This window comes from Hirundo rustica, chromosome 3 (genome assembly GCF_015227805.2).
Source record: "Hirundo rustica isolate bHirRus1 chromosome 3, bHirRus1.pri.v3, whole genome shotgun sequence".
In the NCBI taxonomy this organism is placed as follows: Eukaryota; Metazoa; Chordata; class Aves; order Passeriformes; family Hirundinidae; genus Hirundo; species Hirundo rustica.
In genome coordinates this window covers 36,789,490-36,812,176 of record NC_053452.1, presented here as the reverse complement: position 1 = coordinate 36,812,176, position 22,687 = coordinate 36,789,490, and the positions used below count along the sequence as shown (strand labels likewise).

At 38.4% G+C, this 22,687-nt stretch overlaps 1 protein-coding gene across 2 annotated transcripts in view; it reads left to right on the top strand.

Moving 5' to 3' along the window:
- HEATR5B (HEAT repeat containing 5B) overlaps nt 1-22,687 on the top strand; it is a 55,810-nt gene that overhangs the window by 6,151 nt on the left and 26,972 nt on the right. For both annotated transcript variants that reach the window (XM_040058258.2, XM_040058257.2), the window contains exons 6-21: nt 460-631; nt 1,018-1,175; nt 2,182-2,431; nt 3,953-4,108; nt 5,518-5,768; nt 6,219-6,330; nt 7,524-7,676; nt 7,969-8,068; nt 8,450-8,559; nt 9,456-9,619; nt 11,640-11,815; nt 13,069-13,174; nt 14,515-14,705; nt 16,283-16,442; nt 18,790-18,979; nt 20,305-20,474. In XM_040058258.2, the coding sequence (XP_039914192.1) occupies nt 460-631; nt 1,018-1,175; nt 2,182-2,431; nt 3,953-4,108; nt 5,518-5,768; nt 6,219-6,330; nt 7,524-7,676; nt 7,969-8,068; nt 8,450-8,559; nt 9,456-9,619; nt 11,640-11,815; nt 13,069-13,174; nt 14,515-14,705; nt 16,283-16,442; nt 18,790-18,979; nt 20,305-20,474 (2,619 nt within the window). The remainder of the gene's footprint in view (nt 1-459; nt 632-1,017; nt 1,176-2,181; nt 2,432-3,952; nt 4,109-5,517; nt 5,769-6,218; nt 6,331-7,523; nt 7,677-7,968; nt 8,069-8,449; nt 8,560-9,455; nt 9,620-11,639; nt 11,816-13,068; nt 13,175-14,514; nt 14,706-16,282; nt 16,443-18,789; nt 18,980-20,304; nt 20,475-22,687) is intronic.

The window sequence follows — 22,687 nt, the reverse complement described above, 5'->3', positions numbered from 1 at the left end:
GGGGCTGGGCAGTGCCTGCAGGTCAACTGGGACCCGTTGTTTAGGAAGGGAAATTTGGTAATTGGTTGGACAAGCTAAGTCTTCACTGGTTTACAGTGCCGGCTCAGACGTTGAACTTGTTTCGCAGGTACTGTAGTACTGTATTCCCCTCTTGATAAAAAAATGCGAGAGAGAATATGTTATCTGCGGGCCTCAGTGGGAGAGGTTTTTGGTACCATGGTTCTTGTGTTGAGCTTTCTCTTAATTTCTTTTTAATTTTTTTTAATTTATGTATTAGCCTTTCATGGCTCTTCTGATTACTTAGCTAAGATAGTTGGCATATGGGAGAGTGTGTGTAAATTAATTCTTGAAATTTTCATATTAAAATATTTGCTGACTAAACCTGACAATTGCAGTCTGATACTTAGATAAAATGTAAGAATGGTCTCCTGGTGCTTAGCAAGTCTGTTTTTCCTACAGTGTCTGCTGGAATTACAGAATGAAGCAGTGTTTATGTGGACAGCTGAACTAGAGAATGTTGCAACGCTGTGCTTTAAAGCTCTGGAAAACTCAAACTATGGTGTGCGAGTTGCAGTGTCAAAGCTTTTGGGGACAGTCATGGCTACAGCACTGATACCAAAACAAGCAACAGGTAGGAGCCCTCCTGGATTCCATGTCTGCATTGGCAGACATCGTTGCCCCTTCAGTTATGTTCACCATGTTACGTGACAGTGCTGCATGACACATTGTTGCTGCAGTAGATGGCAGCTTGTGGGTGGATTGTTTGTTTTTACAAACAATAAGGTAAAAAGAGTGCAGAATCTCTGTTGCAGTCATACAAAGAAAAGGCAGGGCAAACTATTAAAAATCACTTGGGAGAAGTGGCTTATTTTTTAAGCATGCAAGCAAATTTTTATCTGAAATATTGGGTAGATTTGTTTCTGCAAGACAGTTTTGAATTCATTAGTCTGGTTTCAAGATCATTGCTTGTGTTGGTCGGAACTTTGGGAACAAATTGTTACTTTTCTTTTTAAAAAGTGATGCGGCAAAATGTGAAGAGAGCCACGCTTGAGGAGGTCTTGGAGCTCATGGCCACAGGATTTCTGCGTGGGGGATCCGGTTTCCTGAAGAGTGGTGGAGAGATGTTAAAAGTAGGAGGATCTGTCAATAGGGAAGTGCGAGTTGGTGTTACCCAGGTTTGTAATTTTTTTAATTAAGTAAAATTTATACATAATTGTAACCCTTTTAGTAGAAAAAATACACATTTCTGATCTGTTTTTCTGTATGAGTTAACTTACAGGTCTAATTTGACTCTTCTGTTTTGTGAGATGTGCATGAGGTATTATTCACCTATCTACTTCCTTTTATTATTGATATGTAGTAACAATAGATTAAAATACGAGCTAAGGAAGACTTATTTGGTCAGTGTTATCTTGCAAAAATATTTGAAAACTTGGTATGTTAAAGGTATGTTAAAGACTTGTATGTTAAACTTGGTATGTTAAAGACTTCAGTTACTTTTTAAAATTTAGTTTCTTTTTAGAGAGGGTGCTCTGTTACTCTTTTGTGGCTCCCTTCTCAGCTGCAGATAAGAAATTAGTTAAACTACATTTCTTCTTTGCATATATCTCTCATGAGTTGGTGAAATCTGATGAATATGGAAGCTCCTCTTATCTGAGAGAAAAAGGTGGTGGCAGCATCTCTTAAAATTCAGACAGTCTTACTCAATATTCTCATATTTCAATATGCTACAGTATCTTCCCAGAATCCAGATTCTTTGATCATAGGTTATTTTGTGAAACCCTTTATTTTTTCTCAGCCTTTTTCAGGTGAACTTGGTGAATATGCCAGGTTTTCATTGAGCTGGATCACACTAATCTTGCTACTTTTATTTACATGGTATTCTTAACCTTTTTAGAAAGAGGCACATTTAAAGCAATGAACTGAGTTTTTGCTGTCATCCCAAGGGTATTTTATACATCACCATATAGGGGCTACTCTTGGTGCTGAGAAAGTTGAATTTCCCCAGCAAAGATGTGGATACTGAATTGGTTCATGTCTGAGTAACCTCATTAGGTTGGAGTTGCTTATTGCCAGCTGGTGTTGCTGTTGTGCACCATGCTGGAGTCTGGCTGTAGCTGCACATTGTCTTTTGTTTCTGTGTTAATCGGGTTAAATGCTGTGTGATTTCTGGATTTGCAGGCCTACGTTGTCTTCGTTACAACATTGGGAGGGCAGTGGCTGGAGCGCAACTTTGCCACCTTTCTGTCCCATGTGCTTGATCTGGTCTCCCACCCTCGCGCAACCCAGACCCACGTGGAGGCTGTTTACTCTCGAAGATGCGTGTCCTTTATCCTGAGAGCAACTGTGGGCAGCTTGCTGGGGGAGAAAGCACAGATTGCAGCTGCCAAAGAAATATGTCAGGCCATTGGTAAACAAATGAAGGCAGTGGGTGAGAACCATTTTTCTTCATTCAAGACCAGTTGAAAGTTACTGTCATTTTACTGAGGCAGCCATTTTTCAGCTTTCTTCTACTGTGAGGAGTAATTCTGTTCTTGTGGGAAATGATAGTTCATCTGCTTTCTGTTTCAGCGGTTCAGTTCTTCTTCAGAAGTGGTTGTGTGGCACTGGCTTGTTATCTCTGATAGCAAATGCATTGCCAAAAGCCTGGAATGGAAGTGGAGGAGAAATCTATGCACTTGCCATCTGTCTTGGGATAGGTTGCATTGAAAATCATGCAGAGTTCTTTACTAACAATGTTAGTAAAGATCCTGTAGGTCAAGATCTTGTAGGTCCTCGTGTCTCCCGTGCTAATATCCATACTAATATCCTGTTGGATTTTATGACAAAAGTGATGTAATCTGAAGAATATGATCTCTTTGCAAAACTGCAGAATGTGGAATCACTAAGAGGGCTAACAAAACTCTCTTGGCATCTGTTTCTTATGAAAGGAATTAGCTCAAGATGGAGATGTAAAAGAGTAAATTGGAAATACACATCTCTTTATTTACCCAACATAACTTTCTTTTTCTGCTGCCATCTAATTTGAGTTTAAAATAATGTTTAACATATGGAAATGAAACTGATTTAGAAACTTTTGCAGGTTCTTGTAACTATTTTTTGATGGGTTAGGAATGGAACTTGAAAAGGTTTCTCATTACCATAAGTACTACTTCCAGGAAAACAAGTCTATTGAAAATGTTGTTTCTGAGAGGAAAGAGTTGCAGAAAATACTCTTCGTGCCACCTTGTCAAAGTTGTGGGAAATTAATTTGGATATTTGTATTTGGATAGTTTGAAAAACTTTCATTTTTTTGAGGATTTCTCATGAATATGATGAAAAATGGGAAGGTTTTTATTTGGTAATAACTACCTTCCCTTCATATACAGCAGACCATTCTCTAAATTTCTTCTGTAGTAGATGCACAAACATTAAGCTGGTACTGAAGTCCCTTTTTGAAGAGATAGTTGCTGCTTCTGGGATATTTTGTAGGAGAACATACTGTGTGATTAAGGAACTCAGTTGGGGAGCACTGAGATGATTAGAAATTGTGATTAATTATTTACTAAAGGTCTCCTCTTTAGTTTCACTGAACATATATGCATGCAAGTTTGTGTGCAGAACCAAGATATGTCAAGACTGTATATTTTGTTACAGTGTATAGATACACGTGTCCAGCATGTGTGTTTTGTATAAGTGCCTTTACTGTGTTACACTGTTTATCCTACCTCTTAGTACTCTGCTGTCCCTGGGCATCTGCTTTCTATGGTCTTTGGACAGCTGTGTTTAGCCAATAGCTATAAAACTCTTTCTCTGCAGAGTATGTTCATTTTGTTAGTTCTCACTATGACCAGACTTGTGGTTTTGTTTTAAAGTAGGGTTGATGTCAAAATGAAACTGTCACTTTCTGTCCTGTGGGTGCTCGGGTGGGATTCAAAAGTTAAGCAAGACACTCTTGTTTTCTTTTCTGCAGAAGCAGTAGTGAATGATGCTAACAGTGAAAATAAATCAGGAGCTGCTGATGTAGCTGCAAGCCAGCACGTGATGGTGTGTGCCCTCCAGGAGCTGGGTAGTTTGGTTCAGAGTCTGAATGCCACTGCATCTCCTCTTATTCAAGAACCCTCTATTGGTATGCAAATAAATGGAAGCAGATTAAGTGAGGCATTTGAGCAATTAATATGAAATTTCATTAAATCTAGTTAAATAATAAGTGAATAGGAAAGAAATGTATCTATGAAATTGGTGCTACCTGTAGTACTCCAGATAGCTACATTTGTCCAGCTCATTGTGTGTAGTACCCTAACTTTAGTTCAAGTTTGACCAAGTACTAAACAGCTGTTTTGAAGCGTGTCTGAAGCTCTTTCTAAGGGTGAGTGAAGTGGTAATTTTTTGTATTTTTTACAATAATGGTTTAAATACATTGTTTTGCTATGTAAGGCCTGAAATATTTGCTCCTGGAAAAAGATTGCATTTGAATACCAAATTTCTGTGGGGAGGCAAAAGTAATTTGTTGAGATGAAGCTGTTGGTAGGCCAACCCTTTAAAAGAGGTGGTTGTTTGGCTGAAGTTGGCCAGGGTTTGTGTGGGATTTTCTTCTTGTTTGTTTCAATATCTGAATCCACATTTATTTTGTAGTGTTACAGATTTATGTTTTTTGAGTTTGTGGATGCCTGTGTGTTTTCCACTGGAAGTATGAGCTTCTCTAGACATTTCATCATATAATAGATTGTTGTCTTGTTGCATATGACATTCTTCCCATACTGATTTTATGCCAGCTTTGGAGTAGGGAAGACTGCTCACATTTATTCCTTCTGGCAGCTGTGTCCCATAAGAGCAGAGGGGACTGTATCTCAGTATTATTTCTGTCAGCTGCTGTGAACTCAGCAGGTAGAATTTGTTCACTAGCTCCAGAGAAAACTAGCAGCAGTGGGGGATTTGAAGTAGAAGTTTGCCAAGATTTGGACTAAAGAAAGTAGTGTTGTGGAGACAAATTGGACTGAAGGGTGCAGTTAGAAAATGGGATTAGATAGGCACAGAAGTTTGGAGAGTGTAGAAGGATGTAGACTTGCTGCAGGGGGAACATCACCGTGTCAAAAGCAGAATACAGCAATCAGTGAGGTCTACAGCATGTGCTTGGCTACAATGGGAAGCAAACCTGAAGATCAGTGTTACTGTTGCTCTGGTACTGGCAATCTGTAAAGTGTTATGGGAATTGTCTCATCCAGTGCCTGTTCTCTTACATAGCACTGCTGCCTCTTTTCAGTGTTGTCAGTAGTAGGAGTCAGTGTGTGGCTCTGACAGCCCCTCCTTTGCTGACAGAGCCTTATGGGGAGCAGCACAGTGCTTGCAACAACTACCATTCTTCCTGAAAAGGAAAAGGCAAAGTCAGCAAAATCAAGTACTTTAATTCTGCCTTTCTTAACTTTCACATTGGCTGTCTAGTATTAATTCAGTTTAGTTGCCTACGTATATTAAAAAAACACGTGTTTATTAAAAAGTGCATCATAAGGTAAAGACTGCAAACTCTCCTTTCTGTAGGTCTGTTGGAGACAGTAACTTCAGTTCTTCTTCATCCCAGCATGGCTGCTCGACTGGCTGCTGCCTGGTGCTTGCGCTGTGTAGCCGTGGCGTTGCCCTTTCAGGTGACTCCATTCCTGGACAGATGTGCAGAGAGACTCAACAATCTGAAGACCTCCCCTGAAGCTGTGAGCGGCTACAGTTTTGCAATGGCTGCTTTGTTAGGTGGTGTGCATCAGTGTCCTCTAGGCATTCCTCACGCCAAAGGAAAGGTGAGCTAGTGAGTGTTTCATCTGTGAGTGTACTAAAAGATCCCTTTTTATCTACGAGTAATAGCTGTGCAAAATGGGTGGCAAGCTAAGGAGTTAAAGCGTTGTTGGAATTGAGTTTGTGCCTCGTGCGAGAGTAGCGGCCAGAGCACGTGCTTTTAGAATCTCAGCTACAATATTTAACAGCTCTTTTCCTCTCTTTCAAATTTGCTGAAGAGAAATTGAAATATTGAAAAATTGCTGAAATAATTGCTGGAGAGAATATTACTGGCTGCTTTATCATATGAAAAACACTAATCATCAGCATGAAATATAATCTGCATTCATTCTTTATGGAAGGTCAATTCAAATGATTTGAGAACATCTTTAGTCTGTAAAAGTGAACAAGTAGAAGTAGCTTGCAGTGGCTTCATTTATGTTGTTGACCCCTCCTGTGTTTTGCTGTTGGTGCAGATGGTGGTGAGTATTGCTGAGGATCTGTTACGAACCGCTGCACAGAACAGCCGGCTCTCCTTGCAGCGGACTCAAGCTGGATGGCTTTTACTTGGAGCACTTATGACTTTAGGTTTGTAAATGTGGTTTTCTTTTCCTTTTTATTTTAAAGCTTGTCCGACACTTTTGATTATCCACTCTGGCAAATGGTCTTTACACATAATGGGCTCGTTATCCAGCACAAGAATGTTTATACAGGGGAAGCAGAGTGTTCGTGCACTTACTTCAGCAACACTGTACTGGGGAGAAGTGAGATATTAGTGCTTGTATAAGCTAAAATATGGTACAAGGTGTCACACCTGAAAAAAAAATTCAGTTCTGTTTTTAGAAACCCAGCCTTTAGTCATTCTCTGAAAGGGCAAAAGTGCCTGTACTCTTCCTTCCTTAATACTGTGGTGCAGAAGAAACTGCACAGTAAATGAAACCTAGTGAGCATTCCAGCAAGTTGCATGTGTGTCTCTAGATAGGCAAGAGCACTGAGTAGAACTGTTGTCAGTTTGAAAGCCCTTCAAAAGTTTTCTTTTAAAAAAGCCATGTATGTGTCGTGTTTGTATCTGCCATTACAGAAGTATCACAAGCCGCATTTTGAGAGGTTGTAAGTGTACTCTTGAATTTTGCAGCAGTGGTGTTCTTTTGAGTTTCTTTTGTACTGGAAAATATGATAAAGTTGTGATGCATTTTGCAGTATTTTGATCTCTCATCAAATGCCATTTGTGTTTCATTTCTCTAAATTGTTTCTTTTACCAGTTTATCATCATGTTTTTCTGGCAGTGTATTCCTATTGTGGTTGTCCTCCAATGTACTTTTAATGTACTTGCACTGGATATTTTGCAGAAGTTGAAAGAAAACCTTAACTGTTAAACTAGTTTATATAATCAATAACTATGAATTATTTTTCTATTTCTTTTAAGGACAGGCTAAAAAACCTACCTTCAAAATTAATATAAAAAGATTAGAAGTCGGAATAAAGAGATGGTAAAAAGACAGTTGACCATGGTCCTGTATGACATGGCAGTAGGTAGGGTAGTCTATTTCCTATTTTAGGAGAGATACCCACAAGCAGATGTGATGTATAGTACTTACATGCCACACTTTCAACCTAGGAATGAGAAAGAATTTCATTTGGTTTTCATTGTTCCAAGTAGGGCAAAAAGGAAGAGAAGTGAAATAAGACAAAAATAGCTTGAAGAGCAAAAGCCTTCACAGCAGATTTTTCACACTTAAATACACAGTTTTATTATGCTGTCACTTTATTTTTTTGCATAGGTCCTTCTGTTGTCCGGTATCATCTGCCTAAGATGCTGCTGCTCTGGCGAAATGTGTTTCCACGTTCTCTGAAGGAGCTGGAAGCAGAGAAGGCAAGAGGAGATTCTTTCACCTGGCAAGTAACACTGGAAGGCCGTGCTGGAGCTCTGTGTGGTAAGAAATTCAGAGTTTTAAGATCATACCTGCACAGTAAACTAAAACGTGATCCCAAGTATTGTAGGGAGAACTCCTGTAGCTTCCCCTCTTTCTCTGAAAATGAGTAAAATGTGTCAGATTTTCATTGCTATGTCCTGGTTTTGACATACAATTTTATGAACAGTTCACACAGTCTCTAAATAAATATTATTAATTGATGCTCTTTTGATATTTACCTAAATTGTATTTTGTGTATGTCTTACATTTGTTTGTTTCAGTGAAAGTTTAATTTAAACTCTTCTGTTATTAGCTATGAGAAGCTTTGTTGCTCACTGCCCTGAGCTCCTTACTGAGGATGTGATCAGGAAACTGATGACACCCATAGAATGTGCCATGACAATGATGTCGCAGTAAGTAGGCAGTTTTTGCTCTTTATTCACCTTTTTTCTTTTCCTGGTCTTGAAATACTAGAACTAATTTGGAGTTGGGTTTTGTGGTTTGGTGTCTGCCCCTTTCCCCTGTCCCACCTGTAATTAAAATAGGACTTCTGAGGAAGTGTATGTCACTGATCTATGGCAGCATATGTTGTGGATTTGCAGGGTTTTTGATAAAAGTTTTCTCTGTACAATAACTTCTGAAAATGTATCATTAATTAATTCTGTTCAGAGTAGTTCTCTGAACACTGTTTTCTTGCCTTGCCTAGAGTTATATCCTGTGAAAAGAAATGTGAAAATACTCTTTTCTGTAACTGCAACATTTCTAGTTTCTCCTTTTCATTTTTAATTCCGTAGCATTCCATCAGTAATTAAAGCCCATGGAGCTCATCTCAAAGCCAGTGCAGCTATGGTTCGTTTAAGACTTTATGATATATTGGCTTTATTGCCTCCGAAGACCTATGAAGGTACATCCATTTTTAACAGTTTTTGTTAAAGTAAAAATTCTACTTAGTACTTGTGATGCTTATCTTTGAAGCAGCTGTAAGAGTCAAAATACAATTGTAGGAATCTCCAAGAATTTTGTACTATATTCCTCATCTTCTGTATGTCATCTTGACAGTATTATTATGGCATATGAATATGGCAAAGCACTCATATTTGGAGTATAGCAGTTATGGTCCCCTTTATAGGATTGAGAGGTATGGAGGTCATGGTCTGAGATTAGATAATGTTTCTTTAAGTAATTGCTTCTTAAAAGATAGAGAACTTTATTTCTTAGTGTACTGAAAAACAAATGTGACAGTGAAGGTTTGGTTTTGGTTACATTTGGGGTTTTTTGTTTGGTTGGTTTGGTTGTTTTCTTTTCTAAACCTGATTTGGTCCATTACACAGATCTGCTGTTAGTAAATTACCAAACACTCTCACATGATCTGACAGATTAACCTTTTGGGTTTCTCTGGTTTTTTACTAATTCATTATGTTTACATGATCATGTGGATGAGCAGGTTTTTTTTCTACATCTGGATTGTCATCCTGCAAGGATGGCCCAATCTGTTCTTTAGAGCAGGACACAATTCTGAGTAATGTTCTCTAGCGGACCCTGCTTGAGCAGAAGGTGGGACTAGATGACCTCCTGTGGTTTCCAACCTTACCTAATATTTAGGTATTTGAGTACCAATGATTTGGGAATTGAGCCTACAGTTCCATTTGAAGCCTTGCTCTCAACTCTAGTATTGTCAGGTTTACTTCTCTGTTAGCTACCTCTAAAATTGAATAATGGTACATTTATAACTTCTGATCACTGGCTGAAATGTTTTGGCTAAAAAGCAGCGATGATTGTTTTTAATATCTGTCTTTTTAGGATCATTTAATGCGCTTCTTCGAGAGCTGGTAGCAGAATTTACTTTGACAGACAACTCTGCTAATACAACCACATCACTCCTAAGGTCTCTTTGTCATTATGATGATAGTGTTCTGCTTGGCTCTTGGCTGCAGGAAACAGATCATAAGTCAATTGAAGATCAGGTAAAAAAAAAAGAAGAGTGAATTATCTGCCCTGTCTGTGTGATGAGTGTGTGGGGAAGCCTTCTGAATCTGGAGCTTCATACCTTGTTTTTAGTCTTATTTCAGAGCTTTGTTAGATGTAAGGGCTTCCATCTCCAGGGTACTGTTTTGATTAGAACCACCTACAGCTGAGATATAAATTGCATAATGCTACTCATAGGGTTGTGCTTAGTGAACCAGCCTGGTTTCTTTTAAAAAAGGATCCTAACTCAACATCTCTTCCCATCTGCCAATCTTCCTAGCCTAGAAGTTCTCATATAGGCTTTTTAAACTAGGAGAAATGTAGGTTCCTCTTAACATGTTTTATAATGAAACTGCTGTCAAAATATCAATATTGCAAGTGCTGTTATAGCAGAACAAGATTTTACTGGTTTTATAGGTGTAGTAAGAAGTCTTATATTTCATTTGAAAGTGTTGACACAATGTTGTTGGCCGAAAATGCCTCTTCTGCAACAGCCATCTACTAATGGGAGGGGTTTCTCAGAAAGTTTGATGGAGTGGATGCAAAAGCCAAGACTGATACCAAGGGTGTGGGAAGCTGTTTCTGAGCCAAGATCAGCATGTGAAAGCAAAAAAGAGCTTTACAAACTTCCTTTGTTTGTTGTGGAGGGCTTAGTAGATTTCCAGTACGGTCTTCAATCCGCAGAGCTCTCTCACTCCCTCCTGCCCCTTTTTTTCTCACTTCCTACCTGTAAAACAGTGGCACTCTTGGTAAGTGGAGGTCTGTAGTCTGTCACTAGACTCTGGCAGTGTGTGCTCACAGCCCAGAAAGCCAGTGGAATCCTGGGCTGCATCAAAAACTTTTGATAAAGGAGGTGTTCTGCCCCTCTGCTCTTGTGTCCCCAACACAAGAAGGACATGGGACTGTTGGGAGCAAGTCCAGAGGAGAGCCACAGAGTTGGTAAGAGGACTGGAGCACCTCCCCTGTGAAGATGGGCTCAGAGAGCTGGGGCTGTTCATCCTGGAGCAGAGGAGGTTGCACAGAGACCTCAGAGCAACCCTCCAGTATCTGAAGGAGGCCTACAGGGAAGCTGGAGGGGGAGTCTTCATCAGGAATTGGGGTGACAGGACAAGGAGTAACAGGAACAAGTTGAATGGGGGAATGTAGGCTAAATATTAGGAGGAAATTTTTCATTGTGAGAGTGGTGAGACACTGGAATGATTGCTGTGGGAGGTTTTGGGTGCCCCAAACCTGTCAGTGTTTGAAGCCAGGTTGGATGAGGCCTTGAGCAACCTGTTCTAGTGGAAGATGTCCCTGCCCATGGCAGGGGAGCGTTGGGACTAGATGATCTTTAGGATCCATTCCAACCCTTAACTTCCTGTCATTCTGTGATTCTCTTGTGCTTAGTCATGTTTTATTTTTCAATGACATAGAGGTGTCAACAAACCTTGCAGTGTTTTCTGGCCTTCTAAGAATACAGACTTACTAGACTTTGTTTCACGATTAAATAATTGATAGGAATATAGAATTTTCTTCAGAGAAAATAGATGATTGTTTAAGAGTGTTTCATGAAGGAATGATGGTTAAGAAGTATTTTCTTGATGATAGGAGAGTTAATAATTTTAGTACTAATTCCTTCTGTGTAGGGCATCATTATAGCCCAAACTGATAATTTAATACGCTGTATTGTAACTCTGCTCAGAGTGAATGAATAACCTTCTTTCTGAAATACACTTCATATTCAATCATTCAGTCGCTACTATTAGTACCAAAATTAATCTGCCTTTCTCTTAATTTTCAGCTCTTAATACCAGAAGTGATAGTTTGTATATTTATTTAGCTTGTTAATGATTTTGACCCTTCAGAATTCAGCTGACCCTGTAAATGCTAATGTGTGTGCATGGGGATACTGCAGTTGTATTCAGGTGTTTGTAAGCTATTCTGTTGTTTTAACTGAATATGTGTTTTGGTTATCTCTAGTTCCAAATTTTATGTGCAAAGGTATATTCAGAGGTGTTCATATTGTGTGGCATTTTGCAGCTTCAGCCGAACAGTGCGTCTGGAAGTGGTGCTCTGGAACATGATCCCTCTTCTATTTATTTGCGCATCCCTGCTGGTGAAGCTGTACCTGGTCCCCTTCCTTTAGGAGTGTCTGTCATTGATGCATCTGTGGCTCTCTTTGGTGTGGTTTTTCCTCATGTCTCTTACAAACATAGGTCAGTTTACATCGGTGCGCAATTTCAGAACCTAATGCCTTGTTTCTCTGGGTACTGTTACATTGGGGGGTTTTTTGGTTTGTGTGCTTGTTTGGTTGGTTGTTTTCCTGAAATGGGAATTGGCTAAGGTATTAACTGTCTTTAAATTCAGAGTTTAGTATTCGATGTCTATTGGGTCTCAGGATTCCAGAATATGTGAAGTCACTTTAGAAATAAAGTGGTTTCATCAGTTTTATCTCTCTTGAAGATTAGTGTTCAGAGATGGAGACTAGATTCTTCTCTTTTTGTACTGCATTAAACAGTAGTAATATCTCTGCAACCAAAATTTCCTGCAAAAGTACCCATTGCAATTAACTTCAAATCAGCCTTGAAAACAGCAGGGGCCTCCACTGAATTTTGTTTGGCTTCCACGTGTAAGACTGTTTGATTTATAATCAGCAAGTAATTGTATGCACAATGAAAAATAGGAAATTGATTTCAACGTATTTTCCTTTGTGTTTCACGTTGCAGAGTTATGAGTTGTCAGGACTAATTTTGTTACTCAGTTTAGGTAATTTGTCCCTGAGCACAGAGTGAAAGCAGTTCCAAGAAGCATTTCAAAATAAAACCATCTTTCACTGCAAACCTTATGGGAGCAGGTTTTTTGTAGCAGTCAACCTCATTTTGTAGTAAGTGCAGGGTGGACTTGAGACCAGCTTGCAGTAATTCATCTTGGTCTATACCTGTTGTTAACTGTGAAAATATGTAACTTGGCAACTGCTGAGTAATTAAGAATGCAGATTATTCATTGTACTCCTGAACATTCTAGGAAATGTTCCTCCTTCCAGTAATGTTTTTTGGGGAGGAGTTGGGGGCAGGAATGGCGGTTAAATGGGAAAAACAAGAGAAACGGAAAAACAGTTATGAAGGGTAACACTATTTTAAATGGGAGTGCAAAGACAGCGTTTTTCCACTCTGGTCCCCATAGCTTTCTAGTTACACAGCCAAATGCACTTGAAGATTCACTTCCTCTTGGTGGTGTTTTCTTCAAAGGAATTATAAATATTTGTGGACAAACTAGAAGAGCCAGCAAAGGAAGTTCAAAGTAACTCTGCTGTTACAACCTATAGTGAATACCTTCTTGCAGCCCCTGAAGCATAAGTTCTGTTACTGACCTTAAAAGGCCCTCTTGTTGTGTGTGGTTTTTACCAGCTGTGCTTTAGTTTGTATTTTGAAAGGCTATCACTTCAATTATGTTCTTTCCTTTGTTTTAGGTTACAGATGTTGGATCACTTTGCTGAATGTGTCAAGCAGGCTAAAGGTGTTCGCCAGCAAGCTGTGCAGCTTAATATCTTCACTGCTGTTCTTAGTGCCTTGAAGGTAGGACTTGTAAACCTGTAATGAAAGCCCAAGTTCATCAGTTTGCATTCAGTACAGAGGGCTGTTAGAAGAATGTTACTCAAGAATTCAAAAATTTGGAAATTCCAGATTTTTTTTTTTCTGGATACTAGCTTGAGCTCTTGTCTTCATGTGTCAATACAGAGAACAGATGAAGCTGGTGTTGTCAGCATTCTACAGTATTCAGACTGTGTTTTCATCTTCAGTCCTGTGGTTTTATTTGCACTGGACTCATGGATTTAAGTACTTTGTCAGATATACTCAGAAAAACCCTCAAGTCACAGAGTATTGTGCAGCTGTGGCTTTTGTAATGGAATACACAAATAGCTTTGTGTTTACAGTTTGGTTGCCTTATTGCACAGACTTCTAGGTGCTTATGCCCAGTCCTGCTGACTGCAGCTACTGCTGTGTGCTCTCTATCTACACTTGGAAATGCAAGTGTAGAGAGATGCCATCAAGTCAGAAAGTAAGACAGCAAGTCACAAATAATGGCTGCCCAGTTTAAGCTGTCACTGGAACTCCATGTCTTTGGTCGATGGGCAAAATGCGTTGGCAAAATAGCACCTCAGTTCTTTGCATTGTTCTTAAAAATGTGATCTACATTGCTACAAGTTGAAATGTAGATTCTGAGGCAGATTTCTGGAAGCTCCCATCCATGGGAGCCAAGTGGTCAAAAAATTGTCAAAATAGAACTGAAATGAGGACTTCAGAAAATTACAATCTAAGGTAGGGCCTTTTACTTCCTGCTCTACAGTACATGCAGAGTTTTTACTTTACGTGTGTTTAATTATTTCTCCTAGAGCAAACTACAGAAGCACTGTTTAGTGTTACTGTTTTGTAGAGTGTTCATATAAGAGACTACATAAATGTTTGGAAGGATGTGATTATAAAGAAAAAAATACTTCCATGTATTTAAGGGATTCTTGTAGAAATGTAACTGGTCTGTGGTTAGAAATTTGCTGTTAGATTTTTAAACTTCTTTTTTTGTTTGTTTGGGTTTTTTTTCTGAGATGTCCTGTGTAAAGCTAGATCAGATTTGGTAGGACTAAGGGTGCATGTGGGTAATGCATTTGATAAAAAAGACTGGTGCAAAAGGTCTTCCTGTATGTGAAATAGGTAGAATATGAGACATCATGAGAGCCAGGATGTTGTTGATTTTGAGTTCTAAATGTTTTCAACCAATGTGTCTTAGGATAAACTACCACAAATTTAAACAAAAGCAAAAGCACATTGTTTTCACATGATGGGTCTCAAATATATTTTCTTTTTCTCCCCTACACTGGGATGTTGGGCTTGTTCTTATTTCTTTTTTTTTTATGTAGGGTTTAGCTGAGAATAAAAGCACATTAGGACCAGAAGAAGTCCGCAAATCTGCTTTGACGCTTGTAATGGGTGCCCTTGATAATCCTAATCCTATTTTGAGATGTGCAGCAGGTGAAGCTCTTGGCAGAATGGCTCAAGTGGTTGGAGAAGCTTCTTTTATTGCCAGAATGGCTCAGTACAGTTTTGATAAGTAAGTTGATTTTATTCAGAAAATGAAATAAAATTACAATTTAATGTAGTTTGTAACTTAATGTAGTTTGGAAGATTCTTTTTCTAAATACCGTATTCGTTATTCTCTTCTTCCATGCTTGATCCCTTTGGTTATGTACATCTGAGAAACCTTCAAACAGATTCTTCTCTTTTGGATTTTTTTCGTGTGAGGAATAAAAGTTGAGTTGTGAAATGTTCGGGATGTGAAATGATACTGGTGAACAGCTTTTGATGCTTTTTTTGAGCTTTTTTTTAGTCACCTGAAGGTGACTAAACTGTTTCAGATAGATAAGCACAGCTTACATTAAGTATGTCTGTAATATGAATTATGTAATAGTGGTTCTGTTTCACTAAAATATCCTCTTTACACATTGATTTAACTGATTTACTGGCCCTTATTTTTGTTGTGTTCTGTTGTTTATATTGAGTCTTTAGCAAGATGTCTGGTAAAAGCAAGAAGACAGTATGTTTCCCAATTTCTGGCTTAAATTTAAGGCATCAGCATATTTGTGAATCAGAATGCAACTGCCTCAGGGCTGCAGCCTGTGATTTTTGGCTGGGCCAGGTGCATGCACATAACCTCAGTCCAGCTTTCTTACCTCTGAGTAATTAAATTTTTCTCATCCTTTCATCTTGTAATAAAGAACATCATTCTTGCTGTCTTTCATTGAATTCTTATTACTGGGACTTTCCTTGGTTTTTTATCTAGATTAACTTGTAAGTCGTTAATGGATGTCATTCTGTTGACAGTGATTTTTCTATATTTGAGATGTGCATTTACTTTGTTGTTCACTGATGGCCAAGAGCATGCATGTCTCTCACATACAGTCAACTAGGGGAAAAAAAATCTTTGTCCCTGTTAGGAATTCCCTTCTTTTATCTCACTTCCTCACCCACCAAAAAGGCTTCTAATTGCCAAGTGATGTATGTGACATGCATTCAGAAGCAGTATTGTGGAAAATAGTCAATAAGTCGATGCATGCAATTTCATACAACTAGATCACTCAAAATGCTACTCATTCTGTTTTAGTTTCATTATAAAAGGCTTTCTATTAAAAAATAAAAATACTCTATTGGAAAAGTAATAAAAAACTGCTATAGAAGAAAACACCTATATGAAAATCTGGATTTGCAGGGGAAGACAGCTGTGGATTTCTTTGTCTTTTCTCAATATGTGTTGTCATTTCTTTATTCTTGATTCCTTTCACTGCAATGTTTTTGGAATGATTTTTAAGTTAGTCTGCTGTGAAACAGTTGTAAAATCTGGATTCTTCTTCTATATCCTTTAAAATTCTTCTTCGTCTAAAAGGTCACGTTCTGGCCAGAAACAAAAATAAAAATATTAAAATAGTTTTTTTACCTCTTGTTTTATATGTAACCTGGATGAATAGCAATATAGACTGAGTACATTGTTTCTGCTGTTGTTTAGGCTTCCCAAGATTCTTGTAAGACTGCCTTTGAAATTTTCTAAGTCTTTTGCACTGTTGTGATACTTCAGAAACTGTGTGTAACAAACTTACTGAGTGACGTGATTTCTTTATATTGAAACACTGATAGGTTAAAATCTGCTCGAGACGTGGTATCAAGAACAGGCCATTCCTTGGCTCTGGGCTGTCTCCATCGGTATGTTGGTGGAATAGGTTCTGGACAGCATTTGAAAACTAGTGTCAGTATTCTCTTGGCTTTGGCACAAGATGGAACCTCTCCTGAAGTCCAGGTAAAAAAAAAAAAAGCAATCACCACAAAATTACTTAAAATGTTCAAGATGGAGATTAAAAATTAAACTGCCTGTTCAGGTATTCTTTAGTAGACATTGTCACATGTTAACACGTGTAGCATGTGCCAGGGAGCGTGAAGAAAGTGAATCTTTTGTTATAAACTCCCAGAGTACAGAATCCCAAAGATGTAGTGTAATTGAAATGTAACTTCATAGCCATTTAGAGAGGCAGTTGGAAGTGGTCAGGGTAATTCAGAAGGACATGTGTCTGCTTGTCAGCCGTGCCAGGGTGATGCTCCGTGGGCATATTCCAAACTGCCTTTAACATATGTTAGTATTGCCTTAGCTGCCTAAAAGGAAGCTTTTAATAGCTAGCTGGTGACTGTCGTGTAATCCCTTACTGGAGCCTCAGGTGATGAGCAGTAGCTTTCTTTGTCAGGTAATTCCTGGATATGTGATACATGTACAGGATACCGTCTTTGCAGGGTTATGTTACGAACACAGAAATCCGTTGCAAGCTAGATTGCAGTTGGGGGACAGAAGGGGAATCAGCAAAAAGTGCTGATTTTTTTTTTCCTTCAGCAGTGAAATGTACCAAAGCACTAAAATAATTGCTTGAGAAGAAAAAAAAAAAAACCACCTTCTTTTGAGTATAAAGCAAGTATCTTGTCTATAACTGTTGTTCTTCAAGGATTATGCTGTAATTGCATAATATAATAGATGACTTCTTGTCATCCTTTTCATAAATTACTGCAAGGAAATGAGTTTCTGGAATGGTGACTATTGTGCTTTAGCAGCAGGAAATTGTGTGCCACCCATGAGTAGGGGCACTTGATACCCACAGGCTGAGAAGATGAAGCCCCCAGTGACTATAAAGAATCATACTTACACCTTGGTTTATTGTTAACTTGATAGAACATGTACTTGAGTACCTTCTTATTTTTTTTCCTCAGGGCAATAAAAAAACCCCAAAGTAACAAGGCTTTTCACTTGGGAAAACAAGCTAAACCTGCCTAATATTTTTGGAGATAATGTTAAAAAAATCTGTAAATACAATTTTAAGTCTTCTTTGAATTTTCTTAGTTTATTTAAGGAAAGACAGTGCAATTTGCATAGGTAACCAGCTTCAAGTATGAGTGGGTAACTTGAGGCATATAATTGTGCACCAGTAATTTCAAAAAGAAATTGGAAAGGTTAATGTTTCATAAAAAAAGAAAAAGAAGTATAAAGGGTAAGTCTAGGTGAAACCTGCATATCTGCCTTACTTTTTGATGAGAATACAGCACTCAGTCACTGTGAAAAGCTAAGCTTTTAAACCTCATCCCTCACTGGATCAGTGTGGTTACACAGAAAGTGCATGGATGTATGAATAATGGAAGTTTGCAGGAATGAAAGGATGAGCTGCAATGTGCTACCACAGGATTAGGACTGTAGAGGTAGTTAGATGATTGCTGGTGCTAATGGTTTTGGGGTTGCATCAGAGAGGATTAAAAAGTAGCAGTTTTAAAGGCAGGTTTTCCAGCTTATTCCTAAGAGTCTTGCTTTGTAATAGTAATACTCTTTTATCTTAGTCATGTATTTAATGTGAGAAAATTCTGAAATAAGATCATTTAGTAGGACGTTACAGAGAGATAGCTAATGCTTTCAGGACTGTCAGTGGAATTCATTTCCAATGAAATGTCAGTATCCAAAAGGGCCATCCTCTTGCCTGCTTCTTGCTTTGAAAATTGCAATAAATTACTTTGCTCTTTTGTTGTTTACTCACCTTCAACTGAAATAGGTCTATCTTTCTCCATTTTTTCCCCCTCATGCTGTAGTACACTGACTGAACAACACTGCTTTTTTCTCTGGTACCCGCTAATAAGAAAGTTAGAAAATGCACGTGATCCTTTCAGCTTGTCATGAAAATCAGTTCCTACTGGAATATAAAAGACCACCTCTGCTAAGGGCTTTGTAAGCTGCCCATTACAGACTCTGCCTCCAGTTTTATAATGGAATGATTCTCTCTTTCTCCTGTCTCGAGTCAGTTTTCTTTTTTTCCTTTTTGTTTTAGGTGGATGTGTTGTTTGTGCTTGTATTGTTCTTTGAAGTGCTTAAGCGTATTTTTTTCTCAAATTCCTTGTCACCTTATTTCCATTCTCCTCAAAACTGCTGATAACCAAAGAATATGTTAGATATATATAAACTCTCAACTGAAGGTCCTGAAAATTTGGAAACAGTTCTGGAGTAAGAGTGGTGAATTAAACATGCCTAAGAACAGAAGTACAGAGCTAGGCTCCAACTGCATAAAAAACTGTTTAATTACCTAAGTGCATTACTGAAAAATACTTTTTTGTGTTTTTGGTAGACCTGGTCTCTCCATTCACTTGCCTTGATAGTGGATTCCAGTGGACCGATGTACCGTGGGTACGTGGAGCCAACGCTCTCTCTCGTTCTCACCCTGCTCTTAACTGTCCCACCATCACATACAGAAGTGCATCAGTGCTTGGGCAGGTGCCTTGGAGCTATAATAACTACTGTTGGGCCTGAGCTGCAAGGTTAGTGGGAATTTGGAAAGAAAAAAAAAAAGTCTACCTTGTATAAAGATGATAGTGTAACCTTAAATGGAAGAATATAAGTTTTTGTTAGCTGCCGGTGGGGGAGGCGATGTTGACTGCTTCACTTACAGTCCTGCAAACAACCTCACTTTGATCCTCTTTATGACTGCTTGGGGCTTTTTTGACTGTGGTTTGAGATCTGTACAAAGAAATTGCAGTGGTGTGTGGTGTTCTTCTGGCTGATGGTAAATTTGCGTGGTATGTAAGCCATGAAACTCTTGCTGCATATTTTTTTGTATGTATTTTTTGTGGAGCATGAGACAAAGTTTTTCCTCCATTTTTTTAACATGTGCTTGTTTTATCTTAAACTGATGGCGAGAGCTTAAATTTGACACAATTGATGATACTGTGAAGTACAACTCATTTCCATTCATTCTTGATATCCTTAGATCTCTGTATCTTTATTGTAGAGACTTAAAATCTTGTCATGCCAAATACTGTGTCTGAAATTCTGTGCCTCAGGTGTTAAAACTATGGATTTGTAACTTTTTCTAATGTGATTTTTAGGAATATTGGTGGGATGGTCTTTGATGCAGTGCCAGGGAGCCACTGGTGGAATTTTAACTCTAAACAGCTAGACTTAAGGTTTTAGTTATGAAATAGTTCTAGATGGTATAAATGAACTTGTGTATCTGTGTGTTAACCTTTTGACCTGGAATATGATTAACTTTTAAAATACCAACTTAAGCAGAATGTCTTCTGCAGGTTATATTTCTGTAATTCAAAATATTTTTAGTTGAATGTGGGTTGATTCTTAAAATACAGAATGGGATTGTTGTTCAAATTAAATACTGTTCTTTTAAAATGCTTGTTCTAGTGGAGCGGAGAGACTCATCTATTGGAGCTAATTAAAATTGCCAGCATACATGGATACAAGCTTAAGAGTTACCTGATATTTTAGGAGATGGCTCAGTGCAGAAAATGTTGCTTATACATATATAGAATGAAAGAGACTTTTAAAATCTAACTTCAGATAATTAACTGGCTTCATGACCTGTGAAGATAGTCTCACAATACTTCTGTCTGGAGATCATGGATCCAGAATTTCATTTGGACAGCACGTTGTTTAACTGAGGAAAAAAGAGATACTGAAACACTCTGTAGTGTTTCTAATCTGCATGGCAAATCAGAAAAGTTGCATGTTACTCTGAGAACTCTTTTTTGTGTTATCGAAGCTTTAAATATTCTTGCTTCTCAAAGGTCTAAGGTCTGCAGTTGTGACAGAAAAGCTTTGCTGTGTTAAGGGTGTCCTCTTTCATCGTTAGGTAACGGAGCTACGATTTCAACAATCCGTTCTTCCTGTTTGGTGGGATGTGCAATCACACAAGACCATTCAGACTCACTTGTTCAGGCAGCTGCTATATCCTGCCTTCAGCAGCTTCATATGTTTGCACCACGGCATGTCAACCTGTCCAGTCTGGTTCCCAGCCTTTGTGTGAGTATCGGATGCATCCCTTTTGGTCCTCAAAGTCTTATGCATGTGCTTAGCAGAGGACAGGAAATATTTAGCAAGGTATCAAGTACAGCCATATGTAATAAGCAAGTTATATTTGCAAAACCACCGGAGTCCCCAAGCCATTTTACATGTTTTCGGAATGCTGTCCAAACTGAAGTCATAGGGGCTGATTCTCTTTCACCCTCGACAGTGTAACATAGCAAGCATTTATGAATAATATGAATGAGTAAAAAAGGTGCTGAAATGCTCTCTTTGCTCCAAATAATTGCATGCAAAGAGAGAATTGAGTTGGAGAAAGGTAGAGTTTTTGATTTATGTTACCACTGTCAGCATATTAAGGGCTGACATACAAATTCTTGGGCTGCTGCTGCTGCCTTCTTTCGTTAGTGTTCTGTCAACAAGTCCTGGCTTAAACCTGGAAGTAAGGCAAAAGTTTGAACCCAAAACATACCAAATATGAGTGTAAGAGGAAAGGTGGTATGGTTGTGGTTTTGGTGTAGGTTGGTGGGTTTTTTAAAAATAATTACTATTGTAAGAGTTATTTTTAGAGGGTTCAGTAGTCCAATACTGAGAAATTTGAAAAGCTTCTCGCTAAGATTTTTGCAAAATTGTTTATGCCATTCTTTGTGGCACTGATGACTCAGTGTTACCTGAAGGAATGCAATCCTACTTACGTAAACATTGGACCTTTTTTTTTTAGTCTGCCATCCAGATTTTCCCTAGGGCATCCTCTCATGATTAGGTGCTTCTCAGCTGGGTGCACACCCGAGCCCCACCCTGCCCCAAGCACTCCTGGGAGTGCAGTGTGTTTACAGGATCTGTCACTTGTCCCTTCACAAAATTTTGCATGAAAGGGGTGCAACACACCCAGAAGTAGGTAAGCTCTTGAGTATGAATACCGTGTACAACGTGACAGAAAATCCTTACAGCCATTTCTCTGTAAATACCTGTGGCTGATGTTACAGACAGTGAAGTTCATACATGAATAACTAGTGCTGTTTTGAAACCTTTTCCTGCGGTTTCCTACTGTTTCTCTCCTGTTAGTTTATGGTCTTCTGCTAAATGAAAGCTGTTTTTGGTTTTCCTTTCTCATATTCCTTACTTTGAAGTTATACTAAGTTTGTTAGGATTTCCTCTGAGTTGTCTTGGGCATTTCTTTATACTGCAGATGCATAGTTATGTAGGCAAGGTCTGCCTTACCTGTGCCATAAGCCAACTCTTCAGAATGGAATTAATGCCAGGTATCAAAATTAAATCGCACAATTCCACACTCACATTTTAATTTCTCCTTCCTGCGTTGGCTTCGTTATTTGTAGTTATTTGTTTTGTAACTTGAAACAGGGAATGCCCTTTACATTAATAAAACTCCCAAATGTTCTGTGTTTTAGGTCATTAAAACAACCTCAGTGTGATATTTAAAAGTTCTTTAAAGACTGCCTTTTTTTTAGGACTAAATTCTTGTATATTCATGTGTGGAATAAAGATGTACTGTTAAAATGCTTTATAAACTGTAGAGCCCTTTCATTTCGGGAAGCATTTTCCATCCCCATAATAACCTAATACCAAGAAAGCAAGTGGATATTTGGTTTATTAAAACCAAATTACCCTGGAGTAAACAAAGAATTAAGAGTTTCTTCAAGGACACTCTTCACCTCTTCCACCATGGGAAAACATGCACTTTTCTGTGCAGCTACTTCCTCTCAGAAAAATAGAGACCATACACAGTTCTTCTCTAAGGAAAATATTTGCTTGTGCTCAGGGTGATTCAAAGGAATTAAAAGCCAGTGCTGGTTAGCAAAGAAATCTGATGCTGTCTTACTGAGAGGCACTTTTAAGAACTTAATGCTGTAGATTCTGTTTCTAATGTGAAATGCAAGTTTTATGATAGCTGTCATGTGCGGTGCACCTGATAATGGCTTTTTGTTTAAAAGAACATGATTTACAGCTATAGCAGAATATGAGGCAGAGTAGTACTGGAGTATAACAAATTGGGAACTGCAGTTAATCTAAATCACACTGGCACAGTAGTTCCAATATTTAAGCTTTTATCTCTTTAACCAGGTGACAGCTGTCAGCTCTGTGTATGTCAGGTTTATTTTCATATTTGTATATTATGAAAAGTGCTTACTTCTGAGCTTTCAGAACTTGACTCCCAGCAGCTCACACATGGGCTTATAACAGAAAAATTGAAT